The sequence below is a fragment of the Doryrhamphus excisus genome, chromosome 3 (genome assembly GCF_030265055.1).
Source record: "Doryrhamphus excisus isolate RoL2022-K1 chromosome 3, RoL_Dexc_1.0, whole genome shotgun sequence".
NCBI classification, from domain to species: domain Eukaryota; kingdom Metazoa; phylum Chordata; class Actinopteri; order Syngnathiformes; family Syngnathidae; genus Doryrhamphus; species Doryrhamphus excisus.
In genome coordinates, this window is record NC_080468.1 from 3,546,217 (window position 1) to 3,560,349 (window position 14,133).

Consider the following 14,133-nt stretch of genomic DNA (forward strand, 5'->3'; position numbering starts at 1 on the left):
GAAATATGTAACTGATAACGACCTTTGAGGGGGAAAAAAAGCACAGGTGGCCTAGCCTCAACAAACTTAAGAGAGTCTTAAGAGGAAGAACATGAATATAGCACTAAAAACAGCACCCCATGGTGTAACTCTTCTACTCCTAAACCGCTGCACACAAAAAGATGAACATTTGTTAACATATTCGCCACTGCTGTTTGACTGGACTATTATTTTATTAAAAACACCACTCTGATCCCCATAAAACAGGATGAGTAGACATTTCTTACACAGCTCAACAATGCTCTAAAAGCACTCCCTGTAACTTTACGTGATTTAGCCGAGTTTGATCACATCTGCAGGTGTTCAGTGTACAAGTAGGGGAGATTTTAAAAGGGTGATAGTTGGACTATGGAAGAGATTATTTAAATTTACATCACTTCCTGGCATAAAAATTATGTGTTTAACGATAAAAAGATTATTACGGTGGTTAATATAGTATTATTACACACTGAATTAAAAGGCAAGTTATTAGACTACACTGGGCATGTTGGGGTTCTCTTTCATGTCCATAATCTTAAGGGCCTCAGATCAGTTACAATATTTCCAAGCACTTTTTCGTGAAGTACATCAAGGGTACGTTTTGAAAAAAAATCATTCGAAACAACTGCAGAAAACACACCAGGTAGGTAGTTTAGCCTCAGCCCGGGGGAGAGATTTTAGAGGGCTTCAGGACTCGTGGCCTGGCTCACTGATATTGGAGGAGCTGGAGCGTGAAATAAAAGTAAATGGGCAGACTATAGAAGGGGGACGTATATCTTCTTGTCTCTGAGGTGGGGTTGGGGGGGGGTTGGCAACACATACATTCACACACGCGCACACACACACACACACACACACAACAGGGGCTTTGACACAGTACTGCTGCACTCCAGCATTTTTCATCTCCAACTTGAGTCCTCCACTGAACCCGCAATTCTCCTTCCTTTACAATCTAAATCCTGCTGTACAAACATAAACCACAACAAACTATATGTACTTTATGCAAGCAAGCAATTTCAAGTCCACCTCTGCCAGCTCGAGACCTTCTTTAAATAAATAAAGGAGAAAACGGAGGGAGGTATGTGCATGGAATAAGTGATTGCTTTCCAGTGAGGCAAGGGGCAGAACACTGCAGTTTATCACCGTCTCATCACACCACTCATGGACAGGCCCGTTGAGAAGAACATCACAGGAAAGTTGTATATGGCAGAAGGGGATGCAAATACATGCAGTAAAAGATTAGATTATGCTCCCTGTAGGCTTTTAACTTGTACCCCCGTTTTATCTACCCATTCTTTTATTAGCGTCTATTTTCTTTTTAACGCTGAAAAAAACCCCAACCAATTGTCTTTAAACACCTCCAATCTCTTTTACAATCAAGATTAAAGTCTTGATACTTTAAACTTTAATGTACAATGTCTTTTTAGCTTTTTATGTGCCGTTTGATGAGTCTGACGCAGAGGAAACTGGAGTGTTGACAAACTTATTCGGCAGGTTAGCACAAGTCTACAGAGCCTGGCTGCAGGCAGATGTTCCATAGTTGCTTATGCTAATGAAATAATGCCAAGGAAGGGGAATGCCATTCAGGCTGGGATAATCACAACTTGATTGCAAGGGTGCTCGGAAAGCTCTACAACCCTGACTCTACAATGTCCATAAGGGGGGTCTCTGGAAGGCACCTTTAAAAGCTGGTGGTCAAATACAAAAATAAACCAACAAGTAAGTTTGCTGGAGACAAAAATAGACACAGTCAAGGACAACCACTAATGCCCAGCCAGTCGCTTTAGCAGCCTCTGGTCACACCGCAGAGTATGTACATGAACAATTGAAAGGCTATCAACACCACCACCACAAAAAACTATTCTTTCAAGGTTTCATAGACCACTGGGAAGAAGCAAAGCATATTGTATTATTGACAGATTTTATCTTTCCTTCATACTGATACTGTAAAGTGCAAGGTCACTAGAGATGAATCACTGGTTTATGTATAGATTCTGAGCTAAAAATTAAACACTGAGGTCTGTAAACGTGAAATGCACACAGAGCAGTCTGAATGAAAATCCAATTAAAAGGTTTTGTCGACAGAAATCAAAAAGGATCCCAGGGGCAATAATTTTTCTTCAGGTCTATTATTTATCTATGATGCTGCTGGCTTGTGAACGCAAGAAAACGTACAGGGCTTTACAGGGTTTGAGGCTGGATTTCTGTCAATGTAATTTGAAAGTTAAAAAATAACGACATTGCAAGTGTCCTTGCAGATGGCGAGCAGATGAGACACAGGTATAGACTAGATTATGATTCTGTATAATCAACCGTCCTGTCGACCAGCTCTCCAACTTGATCCTTTTGAGGCTCTTTGCTGGGGTTGAGGGAGTGACGTACGATTCTCTGCCGAAAGGCTAGGCACTGAGAGTCATCTCAGTGATCAACCACAACGCTCCTCAACTATTTAGCTTGTTAGTTCTTTGTCGCCAGAGAAGAATGGTAATTAAAGAACGAAAGCGAGTGTTAGTGAGAGCTGGATCCATGTGTTTTTTCGTGCAAATGTTGATCCATGGTCACACGGGCGGGCTGCACTCTCGTTGCGTACACACAAGAATAACGTAACAATAAAAAATTACCAATTGCAGACTTTACAGTGGATAACGTGAGGTGAGATTTAGTTTTGGGAGGCACACTTCAAGCTACACAGGAGGGTTTGGCGTGGCAGGGATGAGCCGACATAATGTATGCCAGCGTCTTCCAGGAGCATAATTCAGGTTTAAAGGTTCCATACCTGGGGTTTCCTCGCAAAGCGGCGTGGTGCAAGGCGTTGAAGCCGTTATTGTTTGTGATGGTGACATCTGCGCCGGCCTCCAGCAGCACTGACAGCATGTCATCCCTCTTCTTGCTGATGGCGTCGTGCAGGGGTGTGTCTCCCTCTGAATCCTATAAAAGAAAACTTGTGTTACAACAGCTTGCGCTACATTAGCTTTGATTCAATTCTAACAGGGCAAATGATAAATTTGCATTCATTTAATTGTTGCGAGATACCTGGAGGCTGGGGTGGCAGCCAAAGTCCAGCAGGGTTTTCACCACCTGCAAGTGGCCCTTGTTGACAGCTATGTGTAACGGAGTCTGCCTGCGCTTGTTCCTGGCATTCAGGTCAGCGCCGCCCCGTTGCAGTACCTCAATGACAGAGCCCTCGTCTCCGAAGGCTGCGTGATGCACTGCCCGATCCCCATCTTTGTCCTAAGTACGGTACACCACCAGTGGTAAGGTGTGGCACGTCAACAAAATGTTTGACTTCACGAAAACACCTCATCATGCTAACCTCGGCCTCCAGATCAACGTTGTGCTTGAGCAGCAGCTTCAGGACGTCCACGTGGCCATTCTGACTAGCCGCCTGCATAGCCGTGTGTCCAGCACACTGCCCGTTCACCTGCAAGAACAGTCAGATGTCATTATCATGCTTAGTGTTCAAATATGTGTCCACTCAATTAACTGTATTGAACATCAGAGTCTGCATGCATGGCCATGTTTCATCGCCGTGCAGCAAAAACTTAGGGCATAAATATTCATGAAGACTCATTTGGGAGTCTCCAGACATCTCTTGTCCTGGCAGGCGGATCACGGGCAGGCTTTGTGTGCTCAGCTTTAAACAAATAATTTCAATGAAAGGCAGTGGGGTATATGGCCAACCATTACACAGACATACACACACACACACACACACAGTTAGTTATCATACTCTCTCTGTGACTTAAGTCAATAATGCAAACTAAGTGTAACCAGTAATAATCTGAGCAAGCTTCTTCTGTCTGGCAAACTGGAGTTTCCTATGGCTGGCAGGCTGAGTCAGGCTGCATACAAAGCACGTGCGTGCACACACACTCACACACAAAGTGCGCACATCTCAACTGGCTTCTAGTGAGTGAATCAGGTTTGTGCTGCAGTGCACACCAATGCGCTTTGTGCCTCCTCTGGGCCCTGCGGTAATGCTTTTCAGATTGAGGAGGAGGATGCAGAAGTGGGAGGATCTCAGCCCTCTCCTTGGAGACATTCAGCCCCAATATACTGGGATGAGAGCGGTGTGCGGTCAGGACTATTTGTGCACCAATGAGAGATAATCTACATTTTAACATCGGAATTATCAACTGATATGTCGTACTATCAAGGTCAGTCATTAAGTGCGTGTGTTTCACAATATTAATTTCACGATAACGTGTGTTCTCCTCCAAAGCCCAGATATCCAGCTGGGTCCTTGTCTAATTCAATGTCTGCACCTCAGAGTCAGAGAGAAGAACAGAGTTTAGCCTCAAATTTGGAGGCTGTAAACTTTTGCCCTTCAGCAGCCAGCTGCGTCTCCTGTGCGGCTGCCAAACATAGTCCAAAAGGCTAATGAGGGGAATGACTAATATTTCCGACATACTTTAAAAAAAAGAAAAAAGTACCGTTTCCACAATTAAATCTCCCAAGATGAAATCACACCCAAAGCCTGAGGCCCCAAGCTAAGCCTCTTCACATTAAAATGCACAAGCCAGCTGTAACAAAATTGCTAACTGACAAATAGAAATATAAAAACCTGTTCCCAAAGTATGAAATTTGCAGTGACTTGCGGTCGGTTTCGAAAGCAGCCTTGATAAAAACGATGAGTGCCACCAGGTGGTAGCTGAAACACTTACGTCAACATCAGGTCTCTTTAAAATGTCCTCCACCTTGGCCAGATCTCCATTGGCTGCAGCCTTGACCAGCTCCTCGTTGATATCGCCGGACTCCTGTGTCTCAAACAGCTTCTTCAGCAACTGAGAAAGACGCTCTGGCAAAAGCAGAAAGGGGAAAAACGTCATGATGGGATGTTGTGTTAGTGTCATTAAATAATGGCAGAGGGAATCGGCTGTACGAACCTCCCGAAGCGTTGCTAACAGCGGACCCCGAGGGAGCAATCTTGGTAACGGCGGCGGGATTGTACGTCCATGATGTCCCGCAAACCTCAACCTTCAGGTCACTGTCAGAATAGATCTGCTGCACACGCCCCACCTTCCCAAGAGTCTGTTGATAAATGTAACACATTAACGACACAATAACAGTCGTCTGAGGGCTAATATAAACATACACAGAGAGGAATTGTGGTTAAAAAACTATGTAAAAAAAATACAGGTGGAATGAAAAGGTGAGAAGAATAATGTATTTATTAAGAATGTATTTATTAAATTTATTTAAAGTGACCAAAACAAGTAATAATATATGCAGCTGTAGGCAACCTCCTGCTGTAATTGTTTCAATTCCACAAGATGGCAGTAGTTCCATTCAAAATATCAAGAGTGGTGAGCATCTGGCAGGTTTATCGACCACTGCACGTACGTTAAAATGTGGTCACGCTATTCAGCTATTGGTGTGAAATAAGCTATTACAACACTGGTTCTGTTGCTGAATGAATGAAACCCTGTACTTACAGGCAGCATAGCCTCCGCCCACTCTCCATGGCCTCTTTGTAGCAGCTTGATGCGGTCGATGTCGTAACAAATCTGAACCAGGTCGCCAACCAGAAACTGAGAACTGCCTCCCTCTGCCCCGGCAGCCACTTCGCCGCTGCGCACCACATTGGCTTTGGTCAGCACGGCGGGGTTGAAGGTCCACCTGCAGACACACATACAAAAAAAAAATCAAACATGTTGTGAGGGGGTAATTCTGTAGTAAATCAGCAGCTGTAATGACAATATTTAAGACTCACCTGTTCCCACTGGGATACTGAACCACAATGTCGTGATCTTCATCGATGCCACACACCGTGCCTGTGGTGGTAAGAGTCTCGAACATGCCATCAGTCCATCCACCGTGGCCGTGCTGGAGAGACTGGACAATCTCGAGGTCCAAATCAATATTGACCAGGTCTCCAATCTGAAGACCGCCAGGGTTTCTGTTGCCATTCTGCTCACCTGCAAGAAAAAGGTAAAAATGTTATCATGACTATATTGACTATGATGATTTTGCACATCAATCACCATCCTTTAATCAGTATTATGAAAGTTTACATTTACTTCAAATAATGCCCATAATATGCTTCCTTATGCATGAATAATGGCACCGTTTACTCCTAAAAGAGGTTTTATAATTTAGGCCAATATGGCATCAATGAATCCAGAACTTCTTGGAATAAAGAGTTGCACCATATGGTAGACAGGAAAACAAGTTGGTGCTGCCATCTAGTGGTCATTTACACCAAAAATTCCCTTACAGTCCTAGAATTTGCTGCACCACAGCAGCAATGATGACAAAGAGCACGGCTCACTGTCCAACTTACCTAACACAGGACAGTGGTCTCTGTAAAAGGACCCTCCTTTGGCATCCTGAACACATTTCAGATCCGACTGTGAGAGACAAGAAGCAGAGGCTCAGTCAGTGGCCTGGGGGCGCACCCATACATAATAAAAACAGATATTGCAGACAGTTTAAGCTGCAGCGCCAGTGTGTGTTTTTCTCGGAACAAACAATATCAGCGATATGGCAGTGAGGCGGGACAATGAGATACTACATTGCGTGACTGTGTGTAACATGGCCTGTATGGCAGAGTTCAAGGGAGGCGGACTAAACATTCCTCTCTCTTACTGCAACAAGCTTTTGATTGTGTACGCTAGTGGTGTCCACACTTTTCCCAGCGAGGGTTGCATGCCGAAAAACTGAATGATGCTGGGGGCCACTTGCCAGATGCTAAAAACAATACAATGTAGATCAATATTTTCTGTCATGCCCCCACTGGGACACAGAAATATTTTCACAAACCTCGCCAATTTCAAATACTTTTCAGAAACTGGTAATATCTATATTTATCTGATCTATTTTTAATGGATTGATTTATGGAATTGCATGGAAGGATTTTTGAATGACCTTGTGTTTTATGGAATGACAAACGATGCTTTATAAATAAACTTGCCTTGCATTCCTCTCTACTTCTAATGGATTTCATTCATGCGTGATGTGCTGAATTAGCTCAGTTTATGGTTTTCTAATTGTATTAGTCCAGGGTTTCATGCTTTGCACTATACTTTGTACTTACACAGATGTTTGAGACACACAGTATCATTTTATCATTGCCAGCCGCGTAATTGGATTCTTATTTGTGTGCATCTAGAACGCTTTCTGTGCATGTTATCATGTGTAGCTGCTCTATAGGAGTCCACAACTCAATAAAAACGGGCAAAAATGAAGATAATGGGTCCCCTTTAATGCGTGTAGTCATACTTCGGCACTTTATTTTTTTCTTGCTGGTCAAGGATCTGCAACTCCAAACACTTCTGCCTGATGTCTGCCTCTTTCGGCAAGTTGGCTTTTCCTCAAACCTGAACAAATATTTCCTGGAGCCCATTGCACTGTGCTAATAAGGTGAAATCTTTGGCAAACAGCAGAGTGAGGGGAGGGCAAGTGTACAGCTTGTGCTTGGGCAAGCCCATATAAGGGAGCCCGGTTCACTGTGACATCACAGTGAGATAAAACTCTCTTAACTGAGTATTCAGAGCAATCCTGAACTTCTTTCAGGGATCACTTATAAATGTGCAAATCAAATTATCTCAAACTTTGGCATAGCTTAACACGATAAAACAACATTCCAACAACATTTATAGGTCAGAAAAGTGGAAAAAGCATAATAGGTCCTCTTTGAGCCGTTTCATTTTGGCCACTTTGGTTCACAAGCCAAAGTTGTCTAATAGCAATGTCCGTGACAGGAAAACAATGGAATGTAGGGCAATTCAGACCCATCTTGTTACAGCCCAGATAATTACAAGTTAACATCATTTTTATGACAATATCTGCAAATGTAAACACTGTGGCTCTCACCCAAAAAAAAGAAAAAATGAACCAAACACGTAGGTTATCTGACAGCTGAAGCACTGAGGGATACGGCTTGTGTGTGCGTGTGTCTGTGTGGCTCTCACCATTCCTTCAAAGCCAACCCGGTACAGGTTCTTGGCCCCATTGTCCCAGAGAACGTAGGCAGCGCTGTGGGGGCTGGCTGCACTCCAGTCCTGGATTTCGGTCACCTGTTAAGGGAAAAAGAGGATAATTATAAAGAGTCAAATATTCTAAATAAGTGTTCTAATAAACTGTGTGATACAAGCGAAGGTCATAGCGAGGGTTAAGGAAGAAGCTTCAAGGTGAAGCTGGCATTCACTTGCTTGGTCACAGACAATATTGAGAATGTGCCACGAGATGAACATCACCAAAGTGAATTAATTTATTCATTAAAACATGCACCCTCAGTAAACGCATTTATTTTCCAAGCCCTTCCAGAGGTAATTGATTAATGGGCCTAGTTAATATTCCCGCTAAACTAACAGCACATCTAAGCAGCAGGACATGCCATATTGGTTTTTGTGGAGCGCTTACTGCTGCCAGCACTATGAAATAGTGATGGGATATGCCATTAAATACCACAGCAAAATGAAGTCTTGAATTGCCGAGAGGGGTTCCTAAAATATGATCAGAAAGTACAGTACGGTGTTGTGCAGTACTAGACAACAAAGGCACACTTTATACAAAGACACCATTTATACAGCTAGTTAAATTACTTTTTTATTATTGTTTTTACGGCCTTGAGTCAAACAGGTCACTTTTGGGAATCACACATTCTCAAGGTCATGTGGTAATGTAACAGTACAGACAGAGGTACGCCCGTATCCTATTAGTTGGGAAGTTACCTTTCCTCTCCTTCCGTTGCCTCCATCCTGGTCTTCCCACTGCCAGTCCACGCCTCGCACCACTCGGCCACCAGTGAAGATCCCTCTGGCGGTGATTTTCTTTGACTTGCGCCTCGACTCCAGAAGCACTCTGTTTGGAAGAAGAAAAACTGCTTCATTGTCTGAGGTGTTACATGTATACCTGAATCTCATCTTGTCACACTAGTCAGTATGTGGTGTACAAAAATAAATAGCCTGCATCTGGCAACCTTGTCTACCTCTTCATGCGCTTCAAAACGCTGTGTATTAACTGTAATAGTTTGAACAGCGTGAATTATTTTTACCTTTAGCAAATGGAAGTTTCTTATTGGCTGAAGTGCACCATTGTGAAGGTGTTCTGCAAGCTTCTGGCCGCGACTTTCAATGTATACTCCACTAGCTTGTGGAGGTGCCCTGCATGCCTGGATCTCCAAACTGTTGGCAAATGGTTGTCTTTTACTTGGAAAATGGATGAATAGATGGAAGAAATTTAAGGGAAGATAAACATTTGAACATACGGCACCTTTGCAGTGGTGTGAAAAATTGTTTGCCCCCTTCTACAGCTGAGAGATATATCGCTATCTTTAAAATATTGATATTTACTTTAAGCAGATATCAAAACATATCGATATCGACTGGATTTGCGCTGTATCTGTCGAGGCAACAGCATCTACAGTGGAAGAATTACTCAACAAGGAATAAGCAATATCTCATTAATGTGGAGGTACTTCAAAGCATAAAATACTTTTTTCACCACAAAGTCCAATAAGATGTGTAAAAAAAAAATGGGTGAAGGTACAAGCGCCCCTAATATATGTTAGAGTTGTTGTCAGATAATATTTGGGCAAAGTTTAGCTATTAACATTAGCTATAATTGAATGCATGGCCTATCAGAACCAAACCAAGTCGCTTCTCTGAGACTTTTATGTATGTGCACATACTATGTACATGTATGTGCACATACTATGTACATGTATGTGTTATGGGACAACATTGAGTGACAGCCAAGAAATAAAAATTTACAGACATTTTTATAATTCAGATAATTTTGTTGTTTTTTTCCCAATTCAGAGCATGTTGCATATACTAGGCATATGAGATTCCTTTGGCAAAAATCACAGTTTCACAGTATTGTGGAAAAAAACTGTTGAACAGTGTTTTTTTAACAGTATAAATAGAACTTTTCGAACATGTACTTAAATAGTTAAAGCTAAGTTAAGTATAGTTAAATATCGGCAAAGCCAGGTGAAATACACACTAAATCCACAGAATACAGGATGTAGAACTCTATGAGACTACACATCTCATCGACACCACTTAATGCCAACGAGGCAGTTAACGTCGCTGCTATCGACGCCATGACAGTTGAGTTGCTTGACTTTTGGCAACACCGTTGTTTTGAGCACATTGAAGCCCAATTCCTACTGCGAGGAATAACACAGGATGTGACAAAGCATTTCCACATAGTGGCCGTGCTGCACCTCCAACTCTATCTCATACCGCAAAAACACTATGACGGCCTATTTTTGTGTTTTGAAAAGGTGACATTTCCAGACTTTGCTATAAAAAAAAAAAGCAAACCGTAACCGGCCCATGCAGAGTTACTGTAAGAAACAGTCCCTTTAAATTGTTAGAGTTTTCACATTCCAGGCCTCACAGCCTTGATTCAATTGTTGCATGCTTCCAGTGAACACACTGTCCTCTTTAGTTGGCCTTCAGAAAATACATTTTCAACTTTCCTTTGAAGTAGTCACAGTACAGCGTATGGCATTTAAAATGTAAATAAATAAAAATGGCAGCTGGATACTGGAGGTCCACCCGATCAAAAAACATTCTGTGCTGTGAACTCCCTCGTCAGAATGTCAGAATTGACTGAAAGAACTTAATGTGGTGAAGCACCCCCACCCCGCCCCACGTCGTTGGCAAAGCATTGTGAGCTTTGTGGGGGGGGGGGATCCAGTACCCATTGTGACTTGTGCACCATCTGTCTTGGGGGGGGGTTGAAATGAAGTTGTACTCGCTTGAAAAGGCTGCCGTCTGTTGGGCCATGTGTTAGGATGTTGGCTTGATACAAGAGAAGAATCCCCACCCAACTGTGTACGCAACCATTTTTACCAAGTCGCATTCAAATTATGCTTGCTCATGTTGCTGCTCATTTGAACTCAATTGAAGAGACCAGGAGCTGCCAAATAATCTTGTTTCAGCATCTTTGCATTAAACATCCATACAAGACAAAGGCAACGCTCACACTGCAGGTACGCAAGTAAAGATTACAGCCGTTTGTGCTCTCCTTGGCCATTTGTGACAATTTAAACGGGAGTAAATATTTTCATAAGCAAATTATACTGCGCAAGAGATTAAGAAGGAGGACAATACTTTTGTTTCTGGTAGTCTGTGGGGAACTTACTGCATTGTCTGTTCTGAGGCACATGTTTTTGGCAAGAACCGTGAGCCACTTGACTGGCACTTTTTGCAAAAGAATTTTGGGTGACAAGAAGAGCTTTTACTTCATCAGTGAGCACTAGGGTTGGTTGATATGAACCTTAGCATATATCATGATATGATGATATAAAATATATAATTTAAATGCTTATATAAAAAGCGGCAAACCTTAAGCCCTATAGTGTCAAATTGCCAAGCAAATTTATTTATTGGTAACAAACTGGCTGACTGTTTTTGGACTGTGGGAGGAAATCGGAGTACCCGGAAAAAACCCACGCAGAGAGATACCCAAGCGGAACCCAGATCTCCCCAATCTCCTGACTGTGTGGCCTACATGCTAAACAGTCGGCCACTGTGCAGCCAAAAGTAGGCCAAAATGTGAAAACCCATAGAAATTAAAAAAATGCACTGTCAAATTGTGTCTGTGGGGCAGTCAGGTGTATTTATAAATGAAAAATGTATGTTTTTATGTGCAGCGACTCACGTTTGCAGCTTGTAAATCATCAAGACGTTATGTTTTGTTTGGACAAATATAATGTCCAAACAAATGACCACAAAAATACCTCATAAGAGTTACATTTTTGGCAGTACAATGTAATAAATACTTTAAATAATAAATACTGATGTAAGAACTTAAGAGATTTTGTTATTACCAAGAAAACCATTTAATTGGTTTCAGCATTTAAAACTCGAATGGGCTATTTTTGTTGTCATCATTATATTCATTTGTCCAAAGAACCTTTACCTAAAGTACCATTTGTTGTACCAGGCATTAAAATGAACAAGAAACTGAAAAAACAAAGTGGTCTAATGTTTTTTCTTCATGACTGTATATAGATGACACACTGTACAACCAGAGAAATCATGTATATGGGAATGGCGGGATAAAAATGATTTTCAAAAAGATTTAAGCCAGGCAAGTTTGTTGCCTGGCAACTGAAGGTCTGGGAGCACAGACATAAATTCTGTCTGGCTGTGCGAAAAGGCACACTTCAAGTACCATAATATTACTAAGGGTAATAAGCACCAGCGTGCTGGTTACTACATGCCTGCCTAAGTGTCTCTCCGGCTTTAAACACACTTGGATTAACTGACCTTTCGCTGCCTGGGGTGGTGATCCTATAGAAGCGGTGTCTCAGGTGATGTTTGTCTCCATGGTAACATGTTGTGCAGAGGTCGTAATTGGTGCACTCAGCACATTTCCAGCGAATGCCGATGATAGGCTGTTGACGGCAGGTGTCACACATTGTTCCATCGTGCTTGATGCCTGGAAGGCAAGGATATTTTTTTAGGTAAGTGGGCGAATATTGCAGAATATTCCGACAGTAAAGAGGATCTTTGAATTGTGTTTTTGAAGCACATTCTTAAAAAGAGCAGCGTTCTTGACATGTTGAAGATCTTTGACTGCCGTTTTTAAGGACCGACTGTGAAAGTTCTAGAAAAAACAGCAATGTGCATTACGGATCTTTGACTATTTTTTTAGTAGTAGCTCCTTAAAGGAATTTTGTCCATCATCCACAATCCTTATGTGAGATATGAAAACATGTCTCTCTCTTTTCTGTAAGTTCTAAAGATATAAAAACAGCTAATTACTGCACTTAATGGGACACACATATGTCACCTAAAAAGAAAATAACTAAAAAAAAAAAAAACAAAAACAACAAGTTTGTATGGTTTTATATACATGCTGTGACTGCAGGGTTTCCCCTAGGACGCTGTGGTGATGAGCATTTATTTTATTTATGTACATTTATGTACATTGTACATGTAGTATATCAGGGGTGCACGCAACCAAAATGATCTACCTCTTTCTATATATATATATAGCATTAGGGATGTTCTGATCAGGATTTTATGCTGCTGATACCGATAATCCATGAGTGAAATATTCCGATACCAATCACATACATGCAGTGTAAAGGTTTACATGTACTACTGGCTATATTAGGGGTCACCAAATCTTTTTCTGGAGAGAGCTACTTTCACAAAATGAAAATAGCCAAGAGCTACTCATTTTAGTAACATTGAATTTCACGCCAAACAAAGACAATATGCTTGTTTAACCAGAACATGAACAAAATGCTGCATTTATTTCTAGTCTTCTTACATGACTAACTGAAAACCTGAATGAAAATGAGGTATCTGCAGCCTTCTGAAGCGCAGATGCACCCGACCTCCTCCTCTGTGTCCCGAACAGGAGATACAATATTAGTGTGATAGTGTGCACAACGTCTGTTTAAAGCATGGCGCAAATGCTCACTCGTCACAAGTCATCCAGAGTCTGACAGCCTCGTACACAACGAAAGTTCCTCCTGCACTAAAAGCGCTCCCAAATCCTGCCTGAGGCGGTACTCATCCTCATATTTTGCAGGTTGGGATCGGGGCTTTACCGCTGCCTGACGGAGGATCACATCGAGAGCCTCAAACTCACCACAACCTGCCAAGTGATCGCCACTAAATGCCGCACCAGTCTGAAGCTTTTTAGAGCGCCACCACGGTGAGACATTTTTGAGGCACATTTTGCAAGGTGCAAAACTTATATCACTCTCATTAAGACTGGAAGTTCAACACACTGCAGACATGCTTGTTCTGGATGATGCATCGGGCAGAGCTGATCGGTGGCGGGGATCTAACTAACTAGTTTGATTGGTGCAACAATGTTAATAATGATAATAACATTGTTGCTGTAGCTTGGTTAATATGCACGTCACATTACATGTAAAGAGAGCATTGTTGGCATTTTTCAGAAGGCTTTGTCATTGGAATACGTTTCCCATTATGTGCATTCAAGGCAGCGTCTTTTTTATCTGTTTTTATATCTTCAGAATGCACGGAAAAGAGAAATAACTATATGTTCATGTTTGGGCAAATGGGCAAAATTCCAAAACAAGTACACTATTCCTTTATAAAACAGTAAAGCAATCCTGTCTATGGGGAATAACTTTTTTTCTGCTGCTTCAAAACAACAGTGCAACCTTGT

At 42.0% G+C, this 14,133-nt stretch overlaps 1 protein-coding gene across 7 annotated transcripts in view; it reads right to left on the minus strand.

The window, feature by feature from the left end:
• mib1 (MIB E3 ubiquitin protein ligase 1) overlaps positions 1–14,133 on the minus strand; it is a 48,040-nt gene that overhangs the window by 32,566 nt on the left and 1,341 nt on the right. For all 7 annotated transcript variants that reach the window (XM_058066446.1, XM_058066445.1, XM_058066444.1 and 4 more), the window contains exons 2-12: positions 12,249–12,420; positions 8,694–8,823; positions 7,932–8,036; positions 6,302–6,368; positions 5,732–5,936; positions 5,454–5,637; positions 4,905–5,049; positions 4,683–4,816; positions 3,332–3,439; positions 3,052–3,249; positions 2,795–2,946 (exon numbers count right to left, since the gene is read on the minus strand). In XM_058066446.1, coding sequence (XP_057922429.1) covers positions 2,795–2,946; positions 3,052–3,249; positions 3,332–3,439; positions 4,683–4,816; positions 4,905–5,049; positions 5,454–5,637; positions 5,732–5,936; positions 6,302–6,368; positions 7,932–8,036; positions 8,694–8,823; positions 12,249–12,420 — 1,600 coding nt within the window. The remainder of the gene's footprint in view (positions 1–2,794; positions 2,947–3,051; positions 3,250–3,331; positions 3,440–4,682; positions 4,817–4,904; positions 5,050–5,453; positions 5,638–5,731; positions 5,937–6,301; positions 6,369–7,931; positions 8,037–8,693; positions 8,824–12,248; positions 12,421–14,133) is intronic.